Genomic DNA, 26,561 nt, shown 5'->3' on the forward strand with positions numbered 1-26,561 from the left:
TTTGCTCATCAACGAATGAGGCTTTCAGAGACGGGGGCGTATGACAAGCACTGATCTCTCCCCTATCTGGATGGGAACAATAACGCTGATTGGCCTATTCCGTGTTGAAGCACCGGAAGTTGGTACCTCCGCACGCCGAGTTCCCCCAAAAGAGCCCAAATCGGAGTGTAGTCTGGTACACGGCAATAGTGTCAATTCTTAATTATACTTACTAGATCAACTCTTATAACAGCACTTTTCAATGCGAATTTATACCTAATACAAAGTTTAAGATGTCGTCCTGTGCCACGTATAATTGCAATTATCGTGACGACCATGGAAACAGAGAAAATGGGATTACTTTTCACAGATAAGACAAGCTGGTGAACTGCATAGTTGTAGAATTTATGTAGTCCCATGTGCTCAAATACATGTGTGGTATTTCTAAATTACCAGAGCAAGTTTCCAAAACTTTAAAACTCCAGGGGGGGGGGGGGTTATCGATTGTTGTGATTTCTCTGGAAGCGTGATGAATTTAAACCATGATTCAAATAAATATTCAGTTTAATATTATATTCACAAATGTCACCAAGTTACAGAAGAATATCACGAGACACGAAAATACTGACCGTGTAGCCTGTATTCTGAAATTTAATTGACTTGAGTTAAAACTGAAAATCTGCCGTTTCGGAGGAGTTAAAAAAAATTGCGAAGCATAGATCCTGACCGAAATAGACTGATTTTGGGGACAAGGACTGGATCTACAATTAGGTATTCTGAAAATTATTTTATCTTTTATTTGTGAAAGGACAATAAAATTTACAAGCTAGAGGTACATGTACGGTAGGATAGGACTTTAGGGGGCTTATGTAACTTGTGGCATGTAAATTTGTGATATTTCTCTGTCAACAATAGATCGAATTATTTTTTCCAAGAACTCATTTTTTAAAGAAAAGTATGTAAAAAAGACATTAAGCTACTGAGACGGATTTACAGACTTCAGAAATTTCACAGAACTTATTTTGAGATGCCGAATGTCTTCAAAGAAAAAAATGTCTCGGTGGAGCAAAAAAAGGGGGGGTTATATCAACCAGAAATTTAGGGGGTGATGCAAGAAAATAACCTGACAAGCAAAAAAAAGGTTATCAACCCAAAATTTAGGGAGGGATGAAAAACAAAAGAAATAATCTGACAAGCATCAAAAAAAGGAAATCAACCAGGAATTTAGGGCGGACCACAATAATTTAAGGGGGTCCACCTGAATTTAGGGGGGATGCAGGAAAAAAAATTAACAAGGTTAGCAAAAAGAACAAAAAAAAGTTGTCAACATAAATATTGGGGGTCTATCCCCCACCTAAAATATAGGGGGATAGGACCCCCCCCCCCGCTTCCGCTGCCTATATGAACAAACTGGGTAGAGGATAATTGAAGAGGGTCGATCGATGTGACAGAAGGAGAGAAGGTCAAGTCCAACTCAGAAAAATATTGATTTGAATCAATAGAGAAAAATCAGACAAGCACAATGCTGAAAATTTCATTAAAATCGGATGTAAAATAAGAAAGTTATGACATTTCAAAGTTTCGCTTATTTAAAAAAAGATTGTGATATAAACAAGCCAGTTACATTCAAATGAGAGAGTCGATGATATTACTCACTATTTCTTTTGTTTCTTATAGTTTGAACTATACAATATTTAAATTTTACGAATTTTAAGATTATAGGATCTCCTTGCCTGAAGCACAATATCTTAAAATAATGGAATACCAACCGAGATGTGCATATAACTGTTAAGTGAAATGAAGCGAAACTTTAAAATGCCATAACTTTCATATTACATCCGATTTTGATGAAATTTTCAGTGTTATGCTTGTTGAATTTTTCTCTTTTTATTCAAATCAAGTTTGTGTTGTGGTGGACTTGTCCTTTAAAGGGCGAGTCCACCTCACGGAAACGATTATTAGAATAGAGAGAAAAAACACACAATAATGCTCAAAATTTAATCAAAATCAGAAGTAAAATATGAAAGTTTTTTTTTTAAGTTTTACTTATAAGCGATGAATTTTTCGGTGTTACACTTGTTTGATTTTTTTTGGGGGGGTGGGATGGACTTAAATTAAAGGGGGTTTCAAGCCCAGTGTTATAAGCCTGCATAACCTAGAAATCCTCGCCCTATCGATCGTAAGGGGTTATTTGGCAAACCTCCAAAATACAAGTCAAAGATTTCATCAATTCTTCCTTAGGTGAGAAAAACACCAACCCCTTCAAAATTATGTTTCCGAAATGAACTGGGAAAGTACCATGGTTTCAAGAAAATTGCGAATTCTGGCACCTTAAATATATGAAGTTTTGTATAAAAAGCAAGAGCTTCAGTGTGCAGACAGCTAGCGTATATCGCTCACAATGCATATGCTAATTCCAGAGCGATCACGTTCCTTTTGGGGGAACTGGTATGGCGGACAATAGAACTCGCAGGCTTCAAACAAAGGACCATCCCCGCATATCCAGTTATAGGGGAGAGATCAGTGATGGCAAGCCACTACATGTACATAATATGTTTTTTGTTTCTGATATCAAGGAGATGTCTCCGAGAATTGCCACGTCCGCTAACTCCGCTTGCGCTTTGCTGAATGAAATAAGGTTAATGTTGATGATTTTGCCTAGGGACATTCTGGGTGGTGGATTTGATGGAAGATTTTATGGAGGGATTTCTTTGACAAAGGTTGTGAGATGAAAGGAGTAGTGCTAACGGCCGCATAGCTGCTGGAATTGATAGCTAAAATCATGATAATACAAATATGACGGGAAAAGAGAATTGATGGCGATGGGTGATGATTATGGAGACGATGTCGGAGATTGTAGCAAACAATTCCTAATTTTAGCATTCACAGTGGCCGGGAGTCAAGACCAAGGCGAGAAATTGAGTGTCATGTACTTGACAATTTTCAAGTTTCAAGCTTATGCTTTTTGATTTCCATCATTAAAGCTTGTGTATAGTTTTGGTAAATCCACCAAAATGCACCTATCACTATTCCAATTCATTGCTAGCTAATATGAATGGATATGCCCTAAAACAGTTATGATGTGGAGGATATGAAATGAAAATGTGTTTTACAGGATAAATTTTGCGATTTTACATGGAAATTTAACTTGATCGGGTCACCCGATCAAATTAAAATATCTGTGTGTTTTTGTCTTTCAATTAAATCCTATTCCAAATCATAGAATGGGCTGAAACTTTCAAGATATGTTCTTTGTCTGTAACTTTTGGATATCTAATCACTAAATTTATAAAATAAGTGCTTGAATGCCAATTTTTTAATTTAAAACAAGCATCGCCGAGAGAGGGCGCTATATATCCAAGATTTGAATATTTGAAATTTTCTCAGAGAAGTGCAGTTGGAAAAATATCTAACGGTCTGTACGCTTCAGTAAGACTGTCATATTAGATGATATTCGATTATCAATCACATTATTGACCCTTTACCAAAGCTATACACAGGCTTTAACATCATTAAACAAATAGAAATCAAGCACTCACTACGCATATAAACAAATACAAGTCAAACATGATTAAAATATAATGATTAGAAATAAACTTCAAATTACAAAACATTGGTAAAATAGTTTTAATAAAATGTTGTAGAAATGTAAAGCATAGAACCCCTAAGAAAATATAAATCACACAATGAATAATTGGGAACTCATTCAGTTGTGTATAGAAAATACAATAAGTTAAATAAAATAAAGGAATAAAAATAAGCAAGAAATAATAAGAAGGTGTCAGAAATACGGGACGTTATTAAAAAATGCAAAAGACAAAAAAATGACACAAAATAGAGGGGAGTTAGAAGGAATAAAGTACTAAAGGGGAGTGATAGAAAAAGAGAGAGAGAGGGCAAAGGTAAGTAGGGAGAGACGGACAGAGAGGGACACACATGCAACTGGATATGTAGAGAGAAAGGATGAGAGAGAGAGAGCGAGAGAGAGAGAGGGGGTGGACAAGAAGGAGATGGCAAACGTGGATCAAAGAGAGTGTGACTTAATAGCGTGCCTAGATGATACTAAAAATATACAAACTAATTATATGCTTTGGTAAGACAGTACAAAGCTACTTTAGTTTTCTCTTAAAGAAGTAGATGGAGGGGGCCTGTTGAATATTTTTATGGAGGGAATTCCAAAATTTTGGGCCGGTGAAAATGAAAGTTCTTTTGAGGTAAACGAGTTCTTTGCATAGGTAGATGAAAATTATCGACAACCTCTAATATGGTCAGGAACAGCCTGTGAATTAATTTAGAGCTTGAGGGCCCATTCTGAAGAAAAAACTGACAATTATTGTAACTTTCCCACTATGTAATTTACATTAGTAGTCGTTATCAGCCATCACTCAAAACAACGTTTTGGTGATCAGTAAGACAATGGCAATGTAAATTTAATTGTATTAAATCTTCGTTTTAATATCATTTTTGTCTCAACTGCGAAGCAAAGTGAGACTATAGGCGCCGCATTTCCGACGGCGACGGCGGCGGCGGCGGCGTCAACATCAAATCTTAACCTGAGGTTAAGTTTTTGAAATGTCATCATAACTTAAAAAATATATGGACCTAGTTCATGAAACTTGGACATAAGGTTAATCAAGTATCACTAAACATCCTGCATGAGTTTCACGTCACATGACTAAGGTCAAAGGTCATTTAGGGTCAATGAACTTTGGCCGAATTGGTGATATCTGTTGAATTCCCATCATAACTTTGAAAGTTTATGGATCTGATTCATGAAACTTGGACATAATAGTAATCAAGCATCACTGAACATTTTGTGCAAGTTTCAGGTCTCATGATTAAGGTCAAAGGTAATTTAGGGTCAATGAACTTTGGCCGAATTGGGTGTATCTGTTGAATTACCATCATAACTTTGAAAGTTTATGGATCTGATTCATGAAACTTGTACATAAGAGTAATCAAGTATCACTGAACATCCTGTTCGAGTTTCAGGTCACATGATCAAGGTCAAAGGTCATGTAAGGTCAATGAACTTTGGTCATGTTGAATAACCATCATATCTCTGTAAGTTTATTGGTCTAGTTCATAAAAACTGGACATAAGAGTAACCGTGTATCACTGAACATCTTGTGCGAGTTAGAGTAGTATTCAAAGTCAGCACTGCTGCTATATTGAACCGCGTGATGCAGGTGAGACGGCCAGAGGCATTCCACTTGTTACATTATCATTTTTCTTTCAACTAATGCTTCCTGTCACAATGCACTCCAACTAATTTTTCCCCAAAGACATGATCCCACCGACATTCACGGGGTGTCCTGGCAGCGCCATCGGGGTAGTTCCTCAAGGCAGTACCAATGTAAGTGTCTACTGGATTCCACCCATGACTGAAGATAACTCTGGACTGGTAACCTTGTCATCGGACAGGGATCCTGGGGATATCTTTCCCGTGGGCTCGTTTCCTGTGGTGTATACCTCCAGAGATATGGCGGGCAACTCTGTTTCTTCGTGCCGTTTCCTTGTAAACGTGACAATGTCGACAGGTATGTCTGATCATACCTGATGTCCTAGAATGAATTGTTTAAATAGGTAACAAGAAAATATATTCAAACTTCTACTATTGTAGTCTTAGCATAACGCTGAGTAAATGTTAAGGTTCGTACATTACATATCTCACTCAAAGTACGTAAGAATGAATAGAAGACGAGGTCAAATAAAAATAGTAGAAGCTGAAGAACAAAACGACATGAAAAAAAAAATGTAACATTCTATTAAACAATGCAAAGAGAGATACATTTAGTGACAAATGTTCACATAAGAATTGTTTTGAACGTTTGTGTGATTTTAAGGCACGACTGATTATTGATTACAGTAAACAAATAAGGTATAAAAAGGAAACACATATAAATGTGAATTCAATTCACTTTGGGCATTCTTCGAGGTGGATATATGCGCATTAGAAATGTGGTTATTATTATCATTTTTGTTATTCATAGAAAATATGATTTAAAGGCAATTTCAAATGTTCACACCATCACTTCATATAATAAAAATTGTATTTATGAAAAAAAAATAATGTCTTTGTACAATCATAATTGCTCTTCAATAATTGGTGAATGGTGCGAGGACTTCTTTTTTGTGAACAGGAGAAATCAATGCAGGCCCTGTACTGATGAACTGTCCATCTGATATGACCATAAACTTACCAGTCACTTCGTCTGAGGTAGCCGTGTCTTGGACTCCACCCACTGCAGACGATGACGCGAGCACCCCAATTGTGACGTCGGATATACAACCCGGCAGTATGTTCGGATATGGATCGACTCTGGTGACGTACACTGCTATAGATTCACAGGGAGTTGAAGATACGTGTTCCTTTACTGTCCAAGTGCGGGGTGAGAATACATTTTCTTTCGCACATGGCATCGATGCAACCAATCAGCTAGTCTGGTAAAACGCATGAATACAGAGTAGCGAAGTGTGACGTCAGTTGCCATGGTGTCATGGTGGGCTGGTTCTAAACGGAGTCACAGCTGACGATCGCCTGTATATGACTTTGGCTCGTCTGAAAATAAGTTGCAAGCGATCGTATTCTGATAGCAGTCGTTTTCTCCAATGTGAAACACACGCTTTCATTCGATCGGCGGGTTCATTTGTTTAGAACCAGGCCGCCATGATACCATGGCAACCGACGTCATCGCTTCGATACTCTGTAGCAAACGCGATGCCGTACCTTTCATTAGTAATACAAGCAATGGCATAGTCGTCACTGCGTCATGTTGAGCTATATAGAAGACAAAAAATGAGACCGTGAGACATCTAACCAATCTATTGGCACGTTAGAATGGAAGTGGGTTATATTACACAGGGCCCTCTGGAATACTAACTAGGACCCAGTGAAGCATGAGGTGAAAAGGGGTTCTTATATTTCTTGTCATCGTTACGCATGGGGTGCGTTCCATATGCACAGAATCTGCGATTCTCCATTCGCAATATTGTGGGCCCGTTTCCTAAAAATTACAATGAATCTTGAATATTTTGCACCCAAAAGGCTATATCACCAGCTGTCTGTGGTGGAAGTAATGGGGGCAATGTAAGTGCATATGATCAAGTAAAAGAAGCGAGACCTGTGCATCAATGACAACTATCATGGTATTCTGATCCAAACACCAATCATTAGGGACTTTGTGTTCAAGGTCTGGAACGATCCCAAACGTTCCAGAACGCTTAGCAATATCCCATGAAACAAAAACTAATGAATCAAATCAGTTCACCTTCCATGCATGTGGTAGCGATACCTATCATCGTCTCCTGAATTTCCATGCTATTTTTCAGACAAAAGAATGTCAAGAACGGGGCGGAATACCTCCGTTGCCTAGTGTGCGGACAATCCGCAATTTACACATCGCCCCCTGCATCGCCCTATGTGCGGGTTCGACTGAATACTTCTAAGGTATTTATCGTACTCGGGAACGTTCCTGCCCTGTTAAATGTAAACTCCCTTTAATATCAAGCTTAGATCTTTTACTTTCACAGACTTTCCTTCGTTGTCATTCTTTCCACAGATCAGACCACCCCTTTCATCATGGATTGCCCGTCAAGTGCTAATGGGGTTCTTCCACAGGCAAGCTCTTCCGATGTTCCAGTATTCTGGACACCGCCGACTCACACAGACAATTCTGGAATGTCAACTTTGAGGTCCACTCATATACCAGGCTCTTCTTTTCGCGAAGGCACCACTGAGGTTCTCTACACAGCTGTAGACGTTGCTGGTAATTTAGACGAGTGTCGATTTACTGTCACCGTGACGTCACCAGGTATAACCCCTTCGGTTCCACTAAAATCATCATTGGCATTTACTCGTAATACAAGTCATTGAGATACAATTACAGACGTAGAACTCATAGTTCCGACAATTTGTATTGGAATTTTACAAGAAGTTTCCCCTAAAATTCTCAAAACGAAAAAATAATCCCCTAGCAATGAGAGCGCTTACCAGAAACGTGGTTGCATTAAACTCCAATAACATGTAACCGTATTTTAAGAATGAAAATTACAGTGTTGGTGTTAAACACAGCTATCAACTTCAACAGATTCTTTAAGAAAAAGTGGTATGAGTTACATGGTTTAGAAAATAAAATATCTGGAATCCTATGGACTTTTTAGGGGTAATTTTTAAATAATAATTGAAGAATTGTATTTTCCATCTTACTTATTTTTTCAATTAGAAGTCGTAAATCCACCTCCGGTAATCTTGAATTGCCCTTCGCGTAGACTTGGCGTGTTATCAGATTCAAGCAGTGTGGCTGTATCCTGGACTGAGCCGACTGCTACGGACGACACAGGAACGCCAACACTGACTTCAAACGTAAGGCCTGGTAGTGACTTCCGGTTTGGCATCGCGACAGTAACCTACACAGCAGAGGATGACGGAGGAGCTATAGCTACTTGCTCATTTAATGTTCAAGTTAAAGGTAAATCCTCCAAATTCTTTCTAACCCTAGTTTATATCAATGTGATTTATTGCTTTAGAGTATCACAACTTTATTTAATCCATGATGAAAAATGAAATAAACCTGTTCAGACTTGACTGATATCTAACTGTGACTGTTTTCCTGAAAATCAAGTACTAGTAATCATTTTTCAAGGACTAACAGTGGTGAAACTATAACAATGGTACGGGTACTGTCTTCGGATCAAAACTCAGATTAACACAGTTTAACTATAAATGATGCAACTCTTTTAAAATTTAATATGACTGAATCAGTCTTACGTAAACCATAAACGTTAGCTGATTCAATTGTCAGGGGCACCATGAAGTTCTGGTTGGCTCAGTGACACTCTGAATCCATTAGAGAGTTTTCGCTCAGCAACGTAGGTAGGATTCAAGGAGAGGGTATATGTAGAACAGCAAAGGAGTCTTTGTCGAAATTTGCTGACTCAAAACAGAATTTTACTCCTTGGTTCTAGACAAACTTCCATCAGCTTTTGAACGTACGATGAATCTAACTCGGGTCGTAGACCTACCGTATTGCCTTAATATAGGCTACATAACATATATTTACGACCCGAAAATAAGTTTCCCTGACGAGGGAACTTATGATGTCAGCAAATAAGTTTTATTTTGGCACATTAATTTTTTTTTACCAGACGTGACAGCTCCAGCCATCACAGGTTGTCCGGCCAGTGCGTCAGCTACTCTACTACCTGGATCCACTTCTGTCAGTGTGACATGGACCCCACCAACTCAGACGGACAACTCGGGTGTTTCCTCTTTAACTTCCACGCACGAACCAGGCTCCATGTTTTCTGCCGGTGATACCGAAGTCACCTACACTGCGATTGATACTGCAGGAAACACGAATCAGTGTTCACTTGTCGTTACAGTCATTTTGCTCTCAGGCAAGTAACAAGCGTATTACCTGAAGGCGTTTCAGGAAACAAATTGTCAGGTGGTTTATTCAATAGTTTCCTTTATAGAAACTATGCTTCTCATTAATCGAAAATCAAAGAAAATTGTCAGATCAAAAACTTTAACCCTTTGCGTGCGGACCCGCGAATCCCGATACCTCTCTCTTTAAACCTGTTACGGTCATAGCCCGAGTCATCTCAGGAATTTTTGATAATAGTTACGTGTTAAAATGCATACAAATTAATAGACCGAGAGTAAAACATTGTTTCACTCAGTATTTTTTAGTCAGAATGTCACTTTAAGCATTCATGGTTAAATATGAAATTATAACTATTTCAAAGATATAAACGATGTCATTACGCCCTCTTTTTATATTAAAATGAGATACCTAACTGTATCGCATCACCACACACTAACTGTATTTTGTAAGACTAATATGAATCACCTATAATGACACCCGCGTCCCAATCTGTCTTTTAGATGTACGGTGCGTAACTCCTGCTATCTCTACAAACCTGAACAGTGTTGGAGACCAGTGTAGCCAACCAGTGGAAATCACATTCAATGCCCAGTGTAATTACCAATGTAATTCTGGATACAGCATTGTTGGGGATACGACTCTATCATGCGGAATGGACGGCAGACTAGTCGGGACTTTCCCAACGTGCCAAGGTAGTATACACCGAAAAAAACTGGGGTCCATTTCATAAAGAGTTACAACTGTTGTAACTTTGTCATTATGGCAACTGTAATGGTAACCTTGATCGCGATTGGCTGCTTAGCCCAGTTGCCATGGTAGTTGCCACAATGGCAGATTTGCAACAGTTGTAACTCTGTATTAATCAGGCCCCTGTTAAAAGTGTTAAAAGTAAACTGCCACCAGTTTGTGTCCCTAGAGGACCACACCCTGAGGTGTTAAAGGGGAACCCAACCCATGTAAAAACTTGTCTTTATAAGGAAAAGAAATATCAGACAAGTTGATAGGTGAAAGTTTGAACAATATTTGACAAACAACAAGAAAGTTATGAATTTTCAAAAGTTGTAAATATTGGTAATCACTATACCCATGGAGACTTCAAATTGGCCGCATATGGAATGTCACAGTTACGTAAGGCAAGGACTACTCTTCCATGTACTCTAATACATATGGCTAAAATGTAATTTTTCCCAAAAGTTTAATTTCAAATTGTATTTTTCTTTCATGAGGACATGAAACAATATACTACCTGGACTATATTTAGATTACTGACCCAGGCGGGGGGGGGGGGGGAATGGGTACTTAGGAGAAAACCACAAATCCCTGATAATAAAGTACATGGCCTATGAGTAAGTTGTCCTTGCCCCTTGTCATAATTTACTTACCTAGTTGCCAATTTGACACCTACATAGTATTAGTGATTTCAATTTTAAAGCATTTCTTATTGTTTGTCTGATTTCCTTCAAACTTTCACCATTCTGTTTAAGTTATTTTTCTCCTTCCCAACACAACAGTTTATGGCCAAGGCTGGATTCCCCTTTAAAATGATACCATACAGACTGAAAATAACACTAAAGGGTGTAAAAGTAAAGGTCAAAGGTGTTGTATTGCAACAACACCCAAAGTTGTTGAACTAAAACCAATCAATTTATCACCGGAGTAAACTCACCGGTGTTGTTCTCTACTTACAATATTCAGCAACATTGTTTTTGCTGTGTAGTTGTTTCATATGCAGTGCGTTCCCGAGAACAAAGGAAACCGGGATTCCCATGCCTCATTCTTCAAACGCAAATAAATTATGATATTTCATACAAAATCATACAATTTAATTATTCTTCTTTATTTTGATACCTAATATGGGACAAACACTTCGTGCGAATAATGAGCAAGACGAGTGTAAAATTGTTTAACGTCAAAACCAAGGTGCGCAGAATAATTGGACATGATTGGTTCGTGATATGACGACCATGTTTATTCGATTGGCTCATTAGCGGTTTTTGGTCTCACCTGCAGATCAGAGTGAGACTATAGGCGCCGCGTTTCCTACGACGGCGGCGGCGTCAACACCAAATCTTAACCTAAGGTTAAGTTTTTGAAATGACAGCATAACGTAGAAAGTATATGAACCTAGCTCATGAAACTTGGCTATGAGGTTAATCAAATATTACTTAACATCCTGCCCGAGTTTCAGGTCACATGGCTAACATGGCTAAGGTCAAAAGTCATTCAGGGTCAATGAACTTTGGCCAAATCGGGGGTATATGTTGAATTACCATCATAACCTTGTAATTTTATGTCTCTGATTCATGAAACTTGGACATAAGAGTAAATAAGTATCACTGAACATCCTGTGCAAGTTTCAGGTCACATGATCAAGTCAAAGGTCATGTAAGGTCAATGAACTTTGGCCAATTATGTTGGGGGTATTTGTTGAATTACCATCATAACTTTGAAAGTTTATTGGTCTAGTTCATAAAACGTGGACAGAAGAGTAATCAAGTATCACTAAACATCCCATCCGACTTTTAGGTCACATGACCAAGGTCAAAGGTCAATCAACTTTGGCCACAGTGGCGTACCGTGGGTCACGGCATTGGGGGGGCACCAGGAAAAATTTCGGGTCACTTAGGGAGCGCGCGAAGCGCGCTCAGTTGTCAGGTATACTGACCTAAAAGAGATATTTTAAGGACATGCAGTGCCATCAAACGAATATGTATCTCACTGATTAAATAATGCGAGCGCGAAGCGCGAGCTGAAAATTTTTGATATTGAGGGATAAAAATTGACATTATAAGCAAATTGTTTTGTAATCATGATACTTTAAAAAAGTTGGTTAGTAAAATACTTACGTATCTTACTAACCAAATTCTGCAAGCGCAAAAGCGAGCTGAACATTTAGGAAATATAGACCCGAAGAGGGGCATTCTAAAGATTGTTTGTATGAATTCTCTAAGACCCTACGTATTTGACTAACCAAATGATGCGAGCGCGAAGCGCGAGCTGAAATTTTTGTATATATTGACCCCAAAACATGGATATTTTAAGGACTATAATTACGAATCCATTAAGTCAGAGTATACATATCTCACCATAGTCATCTAATGCGAGTGCCAAGCGCTTGCTGATTTTGTTAGAATTACATCTAAACACATGGAGCACTTTTTGAAGTCATTGTAATCATGATTATCATACGCATCTTACTAATGAAATACTGCGAGCGCGAGCTGAAAATCTAGGAAATTCAGACATGAAGAGGGCATTCCAAGGCTTGTTTGTAAGAATTCACTAAGACCCCACGTATTTCACTAACCAAATGATGCGAGCGCGAAGCGCAAGCTAAAATTTTTTGATATTCAGATCAGAAAAATTGACATTTTAAGGACTGATTTTAGGAGTTCATGAAGAGCAGAAATCTCACCAATCCACTAATGTGAACGTTAGCACGGACAGGAAATGTTTTATATTAAGACCTTAAAATAGGGCAATAACTTTCAGTAGTCATGAAAAAGAAGAATATATCACTACTTAAAACAATAATAACTCTAATTGCCAGGAAATATATTATTTTGTTGTATATTGATTTGAAAACGGGAGGCTTTAGTACAGCAGTTTTATATGTCTCGTTAAAAAGTCTATGCGAGCACCAGGAACAATGAAGACACAATTAAGCAAATAATGTTTCATAAAGTTGTGAAAAATGCTTCTTATGTTATATAACATAATATAACACTATGATAAACAACAATTTCTTCTTTCCCCCACTACGTTTCTCTTCCTTTTTCCTTCTTTTTCTCCTTTTTTTTTTGGCCAGCCGATGGGGGGGGGGGCACATATCAATTTGTTTGCGCTCCTTTTTTGCACTGCGTAGCGTGTTAAATTATTTCCCTATGGAGAATAATAGAAAATACGCCGTTTTTGACGGATTTGCTAAGATATCTCCCAAACGCGTCAACAAGGTGATCTATCAAAACAGAATAGAATAGAGCAGATTCTCACCTTGAACATGATATGATTTTCATTTAATTTTAGTCAAATTAAGTTCTGTCACTTTTGAGGTTTTTGGAACCTTTCTTGATGATTTTGGAAATCCATTTGTACATGAGCCAATGGGCAAGTGCTGGAAACGAAACGTTTGGTGCAACTTCACATTGTTGTAAAAAAATATATACGTCACAATAGACCCTATCAAAAAAAGACATTTTGCAGAAAATGCTGTAGATTGCGAATACCTAAGAATTATTTTGATTGGATAAAAAAAACCTCTGTCACTTTTCACATTTGCAAAAGCTTTTGCAATAATTGGTCACTATAGTTTGGCGGATTCAGCCGATGGCATTGTGTGTACACAGCTGTACACACGCATAGCTATGCAACGCAGCGCGTGAAGAATTTTGCAAGTTTTCATTATTCGTACAGCGACGACTTGAGTGTATGTTGGATAGGACCGTACCATTTTTGACCGGGGGGTGTGCCAATGAATGCAAGTGATCAAGAAGAGTTACAAAACTGAAGGGAGTGAGAAAACAAGGAAAGTGAGAGGGAAATTCATGAAAACAAGTAATGCGAGGAAAAATGACAAGAAAAGGAGAAGAAGTGAAAACACGCAGCTGAGTGCGCTCACGATATGTAAGTTGAACACCCCTGCACCGCAATGTAGCAGCCCGTCACTATACACGGAGACTGCCTGCACGATGCGAAGACAGGGGCGCGTATTAGTGACTGTGCGTTAAACGTCCCATTTCTATGCCTAAAAAGAGGAGCGTTTTTTGTACACAACAAATTGATATGCATGCCCCCCCATGCCCCCCCGTAGTTACGCCACTGTTTGGCCATGTTTGAAAGTTTATGGATCTGATTTATGAAACGTGGACATAAGAGTAATCAAGTATCCCTAAACATTTCGTCCGTGTTTCAAGTCACATGACCAAAGTCAAAGGCCAATTTAAGGTCATTGAACTTTGGCCATTTAAGAGGTAATTATTAGATTGCTGTCATAACTATCAAATTTTATAGATATAGTGTATAACATGTGGATGTAGGGCTAGTCAAGTTTCACTGACAAGTTTTAGGTCACATGATCAAGGTCAAATGTCAATGAACGTAATATTGTATCATTATATGAATGGTGGAAAATTATTTGATGTAGTTTTCAAAGTCACCACTGCTGATATATTGAATCACGTGATGCAGGTGAGACCGCCAGAGGCATTCCATTTGTTTTTATTCTTTGTCAAGATTATCTCACTGATTCATGAAATGAGAGTGGATTCAGAAGCTGTTTGTTTCATATTAGAAATGATTATGAGATTCCATCCTCGTCATGAGTATCCAATTTACAGTTAAAACATAATTAAAAAAATATGAAATCTATCTCTAAAAACGGGTTTCCGTTTTTGGAGAAGCAATCAATTGTCTATAGTCAGATGCTACGCTTTCGACGTATCATATCTAAGGAGGATGAGTTTGACAGACAGGCCCTTATACTAGGCAGACAATTCATAAGGAGAGGGTATCCTCCCAAATTGATTTCAGAGACTATTCGGAGAGTAAAGACGAAATCTCGTAAAGATCTTCTTAATAAGGACCGTTTGGTCAATGAGAAGAAACGACTCCCTCTAGTGACCACTTTCCATCCCGATACCAAGAAATTCGTAAAACAGGTCAGGCAGGAATGGCCAACATTGGCTCTAGATCCCAAGCTAGGGAAAATAGTCGGAGAAAACCCTCTTCATGCTCAACGTCAACCTCCCAATCTGAGGAAATTGCTTGTGAGCACCAGACTCCCGACACCTGAGCGTCCAAGAGGTAACATACCTTGTGACAAACCCAGATGTCAAATCTGTAAACATATCGTTACTGACACCACAATTAGAATTGCTAAGAATGTTACTCTGCACCCGCAGACACATGACTGCGATGCCAGTAACGTGCTTTACTGTTTACTCTGCGCACGCTGCCCCCAAGCAATCTATATTGGTGAAACCAGCACGAAATTCCGAATGCGCTTCAATAACCACAAATCATCTATTCAGAAGAAACGTACCGACCTTCCTGTTGCCAGACATTTCTGCCTTCCTGGACATTCGTTAGCGGATGTGAAAGTGTGCATATTTGGGGGAGGATACAAATCAGCGGACGAGAGAAGAACCGCTGAACTACGAATAATTGTTAAATGTAGGAGCTTTGAGGGTGATGGTATGAACCGAGATCTGGGATTCCTAAGCGGATATTCATTCTTTCGTTAGTTCCTAAAAAGAAAAAAATACTTTGACAAGCGCCACGATGTTTGGTACCGTATCACACAGGAATTTCTCTTATTGCTCAATAATACCTATCCGTACTTAATACTTTCGAGAGAACCATTTTCTCTTAACCAATTTGATCTTCGTTCTATCATCTCATCTCTTAAATTTCTTATTGTTGCGTAACAAGAAATGTTATTGCGCAATATTAATTGTTACGTATCAATTAGATAATTAATTACAAACAAGCGTTACTATGTATGTTTCTGTGAAGGGCGCGCATCCTCAGCCAGTCATCATAACAACATCTGTCTGAGGATGCGCTCTCTGATTGATACCACATATATACTCCTGAAGAAGACGGAGGTCCGTTCGAGTAAATAAAAACTATATTGGCATTGAAAGCATTACCTTTTATTTTATTTATTTATTTATTTTGTTTTATTTACCCAGGGTAGTCTCTTCAGTATACAACTGCTTTGCAAGAGAGCCCTGTTAAATGTAAACAAACATATTACAATATCATACAATGTAAAAGAGTAAAACATTACATACAACATACAGTGAAAGCAACTATAAAAACCAGAGAACAACAACAAATCACACCAGCATGATAAAATAGAAATACTTAAAAATAGAGTAATGCAATAAAATCAGTTAACGCCAGTTAACGTCATAATGGCGATCTTATCATCGGTTTATTATTAACAAAGTGTATTGATTTATCTTCAGCATATTTTGTTACTTGTCTATTAGAGAAGCCAATACGTGAAACTTTAAGATATCATGTATATCATGTATATTAAGACACATTAAGGTATATAATCATTCCGATCTTCATATATTCGAGACAATCTATGGTCCAAGTATACTAACACAGTTAAAAGAACAAACAGAGTGACCATGGAGCTATTAGACATATAGCTCCATGGAGTTGATTAGTGTGTTCTTTGAGGCTTAGTCTGTGAAAAGGTTCTTGTGAATAATGACTTTGATCTCTTTTATCGTGTCCACCAGTGTTATTGAGATGAAGCATTGATAACATTGCAATAATTATTTCAATTATTAGTGTAAATCACATTTGTATATCACATTGCAAAGTGTTACAGATGCGATTCCCTTCGTTTATCCGCGTGATAGGCCATACTGTTACTTAGAATTGAGTCGAGAAAAAATAACTTTGTGTCATTATCTTGTTTGCTGTCATAATTTCCCGCGCAAAACTATACAAGAAAACATGTTCACGGCTTATTTCTTGTCTCAATCGACCTCAAAACTTTCTTACAGATACGAATGAGTGCAGTGCCAGTAGCCCACCTTGCGTCGATCCGAACAGTTTCTGTCTAAACACCATAGGATCGTTTACGTGCCAATGTAGCGATGGTTATCAGAGTTCTATGGACGGAAGCTGCCAGAGTAAGCTCATTATGTTTTCTCTTCCCGATAGCTATAGAACAAGAAAGAACTTCATAGTTAACTACATTTCCATGGAACAGCTTTATCCCAGAAAGAAGATCTTGTGTTGTATCATCATTTTCGATATAATTGATCGATTAAAGATACACTGAAATAGTAATGGTATTGATTATTAATCGCCAAAATATCTTCGTTAGGCTTAATGACATACCAGTCATACCAAACAGGGAAATGTTTAAAGGAAAAGTCCACCCCAACAAAAACTTAATTTGAATAAAAAGAGAAAAATTTAACAAGCACAACACTGAAAATTTCATCAAAATCGGATGTAAAATAAGAAAGTTTCGCTTCATTTCACAAAACAATTATATGCACATCTCGGTCAGTATGCAAATGAGGAACTGATGACATCAATCACTTACTATTTCTTTTGTATTTTATTATATGAAATATGAAATATTTTGATTTTCTCGTCATTGTTATGTGAAATGAAGTTTCATTCATCCCTGAACACGTGGAATTCCATTATTTTAACATTTTGTGCCTGAGGCAAGGAGGTCCTAATCATCAAATTCGTAAAAATTGAAATATTGTATAATTCAAACAATAAAGAACAAAAGAAATAGTGAGTGACATCATCGACTCTCTCATTTGGATGTAACTGGCTCGTTCATATAACTATTTTGTTAAAAATAAGCGAAAATTTGAAATGTCATAACTTTCTTATTTTACATCCGATTTTGACGAAATTTTCAGCATTGTGCTTGTCTGATTTTTTTCTATTGATTCAAATCAACATTTTTCTGAGGTGAAATTGACCTTTAAGAGAACATCAAAGTATTGATTAATTTAAACCATGCACATTCGGAAACTTGTCAAGATCCATGGTTAGATTTGTAAAAAAAATCCAAATTTGCTGGAAAGAACACAGTGTCACACAGTGTGATCATACAGGGGACTATATGAACATACTATTCACACTTTCGAATTTCTCAAATTTTAACAGTGTGATGATATTTTCACACTGTGGACACCTTGAGAGTTTGACTGTTCACAGCGTGTCCACTTGGTCGACTTTTTGAATATGTGATTCACAATGTTTAAATGCTCAAATTCACCAGTGTGAAGGTCAGTTCACGTTGTGTTCCACACTGTGAACAAACTGTGGCAAACACTGTGGAACATTGCGTTCTTTCCAGGAGAGATGGACCAAAATGATCCTTCTTCATATTGACACAGCATAATAATCAGTATTGAATTGAATTTCTTTTCATACTTTGCAAGATAACGAAATGATAACATAATAAATGAAATACATTTAATTGCATAGAGAGTACAAAGATAATGGCAGTAAATAAAGTGAAATATGAAGGAACCTGCATAAAAAGTAGGTCATGAAGCAAACCATAATATATTTTCTTCCCAAATTGCAATGTCATTCTTCAGGAATCCAGGATGAAAGCTGCTCCACCGTTTCTTGTCAGAATTCTGGTACCTGCATGGAAGGTACAAACGGCCCTGTCTGCCAGTGTGGTGATACATCAACCGGCCCTCTCTGCCAGATAGGTATGCATGACGAAACAAACGTAGATGGCGTCACCACTTTGCAGTGACGCCCTCTACGTTCATCAGTATACATTACAAATAACCAAAATGTCTTTCACTGAAATAGTACTGGCATTCACAAACGCTCGGGCTAGGGATCTTCACGAGACTGTTGCACAATGACTGTTGTGTCTTTGACACCTTGATAACACTTCCATCTCCATTATATACCGCATATACTATCATGTCTTGGGCTAGTAACACAAAAAGACGTTCTTAATATTTGTAATTAATTGTATCTTTTTGTACATGGTTCACCATATAATTTCACTTACGTTTGACTGGCCCTTATCTTCTGTTTGTGGTAACTCCCGTAGGAACTCGGCAGGACAGCATTTTGCTGGTAAACGCTAAGCTGGCATATAACCAATTACCTATGAAACATTTTACGTCTAGGTTAATCAGTCATAGTGGCTGACGTTATAGACGACAGATCAATCTCGGGCCTTTTTATCAAAGTGGAGACAATGGCAGAGTTGGGATTCGAACTCACAACCTTGCGATTATGAGTCCAATGCTCTAACCACTGGACCACACGACCCGTATCTCACATTACTATCCATGCTATCCTTCATAGTTTTAATTTAAGCATTTTACAGCACATCTACTTTGCTCTATTTATCATTTTAAAACTACATATTATCTGGTTTCTTTATAATTCATTTTGAAGGAATCATTAAGATAATCATTGTTTCATGAGATCTATTGCGTTAGTATTGATTACGAGAATGTCAGAAATGACATATCTGATAAGAGCAAAGTATTAGAGGAACTCGTACGTGATGTATAAAATGCTTGAATACGTAAATGAAGAAAGAAATGGAGAGAAAACTTTAGAGAAAGAGAAAGCAAAAGAAAAAATGGGGAAAACAGAAGCTTGTTGCTACTTAATTCAGTGATGAGATGATTTAGATTTGTTACATTTTTTGAGCTTTAATGTGTATGTTATTTTGTTATTTTCCTCTGGCAGATTTGACGTGTGGGGCAACCACTTGTCATTCTTCGCAGGTATGCCTAAACGGACAATGTGTATGCCCTGAAGGAACTCGGCTGGTCCAAGGTCGATGTCAAGGTATAATATCAATGAGAATGTAATGATGATGATAACAATAATAATACATATAATGGTAAATGATAATAAAAATTATAACAATAATAATAATCAGAGATATAGTAATGATATTAGTGATAGATATAATAGTACTAGTAGCAGTAGTAGTATTAGTAGTAGTAGTAAGAATAAGTATGATCATGATGATAATCTTAACGCAGATGATCTGATAAGAAATTAATCCATATATGTCAATTTTATGCAACAATCTTGCTCTACCAAAAATGTTTTGGCATGCATTGCTGTTTTCATAAAAGTGATGTTGGAGAGGCCTAGAATTGAAATGTCTAGGGCCGTTTACACCGTCTAGAGATATACGCCACGTTAACAATCTGACGAATATTATTTTAAGTCCAGTAAAAGTTTTCTTTTATTTATTTGATATATATCTATATGCAATAGTATGAGACAGGATGTTGATATCACATATTCTTTTTATTTAAACAGATGAATGTGCGGTCTCATGTGACCAATTTACAGAGAGATGTGTTCAGACATTGAGTGGTTTAACGTGCTTATGCCGACCGAACAGGGATCGTAGCTACTGGACGAATGCATGCATTGAAAGTAAGTTAGGCTCCTACAAGTTCTAATTGAAGTTTGATTTTAAAAAAAATAATCTTAAAACCATGAAATATATATACAACGTAAAAAATCGTAAATTATGTTATAATGACATAATGATATTGTAACCTAAAATGAGACGAAAAAAAAAACTTGCGACATCGTGCAAGAAAAACTTGACAAGAAGACATGAATGTAGGTGCCCGAAATTACTAATACATTACTATGGACCATGACAATACAAATAAGCACACACTAAAAATTGCTAATGAAAAGTTAGGCCTATGAATGAACGACTTATCAGTTATTAAAACACCGCAGTATGTATGGTGAAAAAGTGTCAGCTACTGTTATGGTAATTTACATTTAGATTTGTCTTTATTTTCTAATGTCATTGTTTAATGTGCTGTCAACTCACCTATCGATGCCTTCAATGATTTTTTTCCCCAGGACTGCAAATGTTCATCATCAGTTTTGCAATAAATCGAATCGGGTTACAGCTCGTAGACTTCAACGATAATTATAGAAACCCACAAAGTCCGGAATACATGATAGCAGCTTCTGCGGTACAAAATCTTGTGAGTCAAATTTTTTGCCAATTAATTTCAGTCTGAAATCGTTTCATTGTGCTGTATATAGTTTAGAATCGACGAGATACATGTCCCTATACTTACCTTCTTAAGATAAAAATATAATTGATTAGAAAATTTGGGAAAACAACACTTAATAATCAACAGTCAAATCACCTAATGAAATAAATTGTTGTACATCTGCTGTACTATCCTTGGTTCTGATTGGCTGAAAAGCACTGTTACTATAATAACTGTCGGTAAATTGACATTGTTAATTGAAACGTCCGACAAACGTCCTTACATGAGACGCTCCCTGATAAAATTCATTCACTTTCCTAGCTCTTTGTTTTCTTTAAGTTGCCACGAATATTAGTCTCGCAAGGAGTTCGGGGTATCATCAACGTCGGGGTAGTCCGTTTCTTCCAAGGTAGTTTGATGACTGAGGTCAGTATTCCTGTCGGTGCCGATTTCGTGGGCGATGCCTCTACCATCAGCGACGCCATTACTGCCTACCTCAACAGCAATGACAATACCGTAAGCGATGGAACACACCAACTTGAAATACAGCCTCAAGTACAGGCAGAGGGTAAGAAATATACCCCCTCCATCCCCCCCAAAACACACACACACACAAGAAGAATATTGCATCTCTTAGCTTCATGATGTTTAGGGGTTGTGGTCTGGTTAGGGAATGCGAAGGGGATTTAGATGGGATACTGAGCCATATGAAACAAGTCTTATTTTCAGTTGATATTAATTGCAACTCGTATTAACGAGGTAGTATCGATTGTATTCGATTGCATGGTCTGGCATAGATTAGGTGAATAAAGTCGAACCTGCAGAACACAATTGGTCTGAGAGAACAGGTTAAAATAGCTCTATATTTGCTCTCTTCTTTCTGTATTACCGCTCCGTTTGGGATCCCTATAATCTGAATCTGAATCGAATTACGTTCGTCAAAGCGATCCCGACTGTATTCTTTAAGAAATCTAATTCAAACACCACCCCAAATAAAATGATTGATACTTGCATGGGGATCCAAAAATTATGCTGTCATGTACTGTTCAATCTGTCTCCAGAAACCACAGTCATCAATGAATGTGCCGATGTCGCCACCAACGACTGTTCTAGTAATAGCACCTGCATCAATGATGTATCAGGAGTTGGATACACCTGTCAATGTCTCCAAGGGCTTGTGGATCTCTATCCAACCCTCCTACCTGGACGGCACTGTGTTCCTGTTGCAACCGGTAGGCCTAAGTTGGTTCTTCGGGGACTAGACAAGGAAATTCTTCTGTTAGTTTTAATAGGATGCTGCACCTTACAAGCTCTGCTCTTTTTTTCAGCAGCCTCCTTGATTCCCAACCTGTTTGTACGATAATCCTGACTATACAGTATAATTTGCTATATTTTTGCATTGCTTATTTTAAGATGTACAGAACTAAATATATTGTTACCGTTTGAAATGGAATTAAGCCAAATGAAATGAAAAGAAAGTGGAAGATGATGACCAGAATGAGCTTTCTTGGTTAATAAATCATATTGATAACGAAAAACTCATCACGAACAACAACAACCATTACAACAACAACAGCGGGCATATCTTGATAGATGTTACTCTTCACCAGAATTTTCAATAGTAGCCTATTTTGTACGTTTCACAGTGCGTCCAGAGTGAAATCGACATCACATCATTGCAATGCTTTAAGAGATGCTCCGGGCTGAAAATATTTATACCTAGAGTGAAATGCACAAAGCAAAATGTTGAAAATTTTATGAAAATTGTGCATTTTTCAAGTATTTTGATTTCAATGAAAAGTCCTATTTCATAACCTACTTATCTAAGGCACGGGCCCATGATTTATTACAAATTTGCTACGGTAACATATACCTATACAAACACCCTACGAATGATTTCATACCACTAATCATGCTAATTGATATGTGTAATAAAGTCGTTCGGTGTTTGTAAAGGTATTTGTGACCACAGCATAAATTTATAACGACCATTTGAAAAGCCCCAAACCATCTCGTGCATTATATATGTGGTTGAAATACTTCCCAGGAAACATACTGTGTGCCACAATATTATTTTCAGCATGATGTGATTAAAAAACACGAGTGATTACCTTGCAATTTGTCAGTGACATGTTTGCTAGAATTACATCAAGTAAATCAATTTGGCGTCTATATTAGGTTCCCCTTTATACCCATACTGCATGTTCTCAATTTATTTTCATAAAACATTTTGAATGAGATCTTAATGTTACTCAAAATAGCTGTTTGATTTTATGCAATGATCGTATCGGTTTCAAAATGATGTCAGAAATGATCAGTGTTTTTTTTTGTTGTCAGATATCAATGAGTGTCAAACAAGCACAACCTGTAGTGACGAGAACAGCTTCTGTCTGAACACCGTCGGTTCATTCGTGTGTGTTTGTGACGATGGATATGAAATGACTGCCAATGGTGTCTGTCAGGGTATGAGATAATGATAAATCTTTATCAGTGCATTTAATGTTTCATAATCCCCGGAGGGGCCACTTACATTGACGAGTGGATACCATGCGCGACCAAAAAAACACGTAAAAAGGATGTCCTTTTCACGATAGGGCACGTTACGTACGTAACGTGATAAGGGTGTCAAAAACACAAAAATAATGAAAAAAGGGTATCTATTTCGCTAGGAAAATTACGTGTTTAGGGTCGAATTTGCGGGGATGATAAAACAAAATTTAAATGTTTTATAAAGGATGCCCTTTTTGCCCCAACACTTCGTGTTTAGAGTCCGATTTGCGCGAGGTGTAGAAGGTGGGGTCGTACTAAACCAAATAAGGTAAAGCCGACGACCGAAGGACCCGTAACAATAAAACATTCCTGTACTTGTTTAGGGGTTCATTTCAGGGAATATTTGCCAAGAGTATCGTTTTGTTTCCAATACTTGTTAAGGGTAGGGTTTCACACGCCAATACTTGTTAAGGGGTGCATTTTCAGAATATGGAAATCACGTGTTTAGGGTGCTTTTCGAGACCCCATGGTCGCGCATGGTATCCACTCGTGAATGGAAGTGCCCCCCCCGGGTCAAAATCGAACCATGAAGCTTCTCAAGAGTCCAAAACCCCTGCTCTACCGACTGAGATCCCATTTTATTAACAAAGATTCATTTCAAAAGGACATTTTAAGTGATTTTCTGTTTATAAAAATGCATGGAAATTTGGAGATATAGTTTTCCAACAGTCCACCAGTAAACCTATGCCATTTGTTAGGCATGCCTAAAGCAGGAGATTTGCTGAGCAAAATGTTTTGAAGAGTAAAACCCAATATTAAGACTAAAGATATTTATAAATGCTGATTTTATAATCGAATAAGCGTTTTGAAACAGTAAGCTGATTCCATCTAATGATAATCTGTTAATTGTTGTCGTAAAAGGGTTCGCGTAAACGTATGTTATATCATTCCTTTTTTACATTTTAGTTTTCATATTGAACACAATGATTCCAATAGTTGAATCCGAACACTGAAATTATCAAAACATTACTTCTAACTCTGAATGAGCTACATGTACATATATAATTGCGATGGGAATCATGATTTGAAATCATCATGAATGCTTGGAGAAAATGAGTTGAAAGTGTAGCCTCTAGAATATAATTATACCTCACATTGTTAAAAAATATGTGCTTATTCTTATTTACAATCATATGATTTCATAAGAAATAACATGGGAAAACTAAAATCCTAGATCTAATGTTTTTTTTTATTATTATATCACATCTAGGTATAGTGGTTCTGACTCTTAGCTTCCGTACAGAGGGTCTTGGGTTCGAATTCTAGCCATATGGCTTGTGTGTATTCCTTCAGCAAGTTATTTATTCACACTGTGCTGCACTCGACCCAGGTGAGGGGAATGGGCACTCGGTATGATTAATTCCTTGAAGGCACGAGCGCTGAAAGGCAGCTTGAGCTAAAGCCGGGGTAATAATGATAATAAAGATAACAATGCGTCTCGGAACATATGTTTCTAGATAGATGGCGTTATATAAATGTTTTTTTATTATTATTATAACTATTTCATACAGTGCAAGTTGCGCAATGTTCGAGCACATCATGCCAGAATTCAGGCACCTGTTCAGTTGGTACCCCAGAACCTGTTTGTACCTGTTCATCTTCATTTGCCGGGGCTGCTTGTGAAATAGGTAAGAGAAACATCAATATCTTCGTACTGATCTCAGTGGTTCTAACTACAACTAACCTATGGATTAATTGGCCGAGGGTTCAAATCCCTCATCAGGACTTAGATTCCCATCAGGAATTCATCAATTTTGTCATGATAATGATAAAATACGTTTGAATTAACGAACAGGCATAGATTCTCATGTGTAGTAATGGTCACACATTTTGTAATTTGAATGGAATACATGTCATTATTATTATTAATAAACATTAGAAAAGTATGTTATTAACGAGCCCCACCCCACCCCCAGATGCTAAATGAGTATAAGACCTTAAACTTATTGCATCTCGGCTTTGAAAGTAGCTGCGCTCAACAAAGTACGGCCATTGTGATTACGATCAATAAAACGTAATTTTGATCATTTACTATTTATTAGGCATCTAGCTTTTGTTGTCGTCCCCATAAAACCGTTAGTTATGTAATTGTGTTCATTGTCTTCTTACCTTTAATTGTTTTTGATAATTCTCTTGTTTATGTTATGTTTTTATGGGGAATTAAATAAATGAACTTGAAATAAACTTCTTTCTAGATCTTCGCTGTGGAAATGGTAACTGTCACCTATCACAGGTGTGTTCTAACGGCCTGTGTACATGCCCAGAAGGAACCGAATTATCCCTTGGTATATGTATAAGTAAGCATCTATATATTTTCAATTTGCGCTCAATTTTTAATCTTCTTTTTTTTGTCTAGTGCTCCTTTCTTCCTGCTATTCTTTGATTATGATTGGTTAAATTGGTTTGGATGTACGTGTACATGGTATAACATACATCATTCAATACTTTAAATTTCTGTCATTAACCAATGCCACGTTAATGTATCAATATTTATTATTTGAACAATTATTGTAAAATCAACAATCATGATAACTAGTTTTCCTGTAATTTTATATTAGAGAATCTAATATATGGCTGTAAGACTTCGTTAACGTCTATACAATAATAACGAGTACCAATAGTGCAAAATCAAAATCTAGATTTTGGAAAATATACATATAAAAAATGTCAGTATTATTCTCCCAGAAATAGTTCAGTGTGCAAAGACTTAATTCTGCTGAAGTCTGATGATGCGTTGCAAGACAGTTAAGTTCAATTGCATATCATTTAAAAACCAAAAGTCAACCTCAAGTATTTGATGTCAATTCGTACTTAAAGTTCATTCCATTTCCTCTCAACTTTCTGTTAACTCCCCAAAACGCGGGGACTAACGAATAATTTGTAAATTAAACAAACCGATTATCTTTACTTCATTTTCTCAGATCAATGTTCCTCTTCATGCGATCTCCAGCGTGAGATATGCATGCAGACATCCAGCGGAAGTTATACATGCGAATGCAGACAAGACAGAGACCGAAGCTTCTGGACAAGGCAATGTGTAACAAGTACGTCATATGAATAAAAAAAAAATGATTTAGCGACTCACCCCAATGTCAAGTTGATTTGAATAAAAAGAGAA

General features: G+C 37.3%; 1 protein-coding gene across 2 annotated transcripts in view; it reads left to right on the top strand.

Annotated features, from left to right (window-relative positions):
* Positions 1-5,171: 5,171 nt before the first annotated feature.
* Positions 5,172-26,561, top strand: part of LOC121422993 — a 28,441-nt gene continuing 7,051 nt past the window's right edge. Inside the window, exons 1-17 of one of the 2 annotated variants that reach the window (XM_041618261.1) lie at positions 5,172-5,519; positions 6,123-6,371; positions 7,542-7,793; positions 8,208-8,450; positions 9,127-9,378; positions 9,869-10,060; positions 16,895-17,023; positions 18,470-18,589; positions 19,599-19,700; positions 20,187-20,306; positions 20,754-20,881; positions 21,233-21,461; positions 21,955-22,125; positions 23,231-23,356; positions 24,955-25,071; positions 25,639-25,740; positions 26,365-26,487. In XM_041618261.1, coding sequence (XP_041474195.1) covers positions 5,267-5,519; positions 6,123-6,371; positions 7,542-7,793; positions 8,208-8,450; positions 9,127-9,378; positions 9,869-10,060; positions 16,895-17,023; positions 18,470-18,589; positions 19,599-19,700; positions 20,187-20,306; positions 20,754-20,881; positions 21,233-21,461; positions 21,955-22,125; positions 23,231-23,356; positions 24,955-25,071; positions 25,639-25,740; positions 26,365-26,487 — 2,908 coding nt within the window. In that variant the 5' untranslated portion in view covers positions 5,172-5,266. Of the gene's footprint in view, positions 5,520-6,122; positions 6,372-7,541; positions 7,794-8,204; positions 8,451-9,126; positions 9,379-9,868; positions 10,061-16,894; positions 17,024-18,469; positions 18,590-19,598; positions 19,701-20,186; positions 20,307-20,753; positions 20,882-21,232; positions 21,462-21,954; positions 22,126-23,230; positions 23,357-24,954; positions 25,072-25,638; positions 25,741-26,364; positions 26,488-26,561 lie in introns of both variants that reach the window. The other variant, XM_041618260.1, reaches the window with a different exon arrangement.

The sequence above is a fragment of the Lytechinus variegatus genome, chromosome 10 (genome assembly GCF_018143015.1).
Source record: "Lytechinus variegatus isolate NC3 chromosome 10, Lvar_3.0, whole genome shotgun sequence".
Taxonomy (NCBI): domain Eukaryota; kingdom Metazoa; phylum Echinodermata; class Echinoidea; order Temnopleuroida; family Toxopneustidae; genus Lytechinus; species Lytechinus variegatus.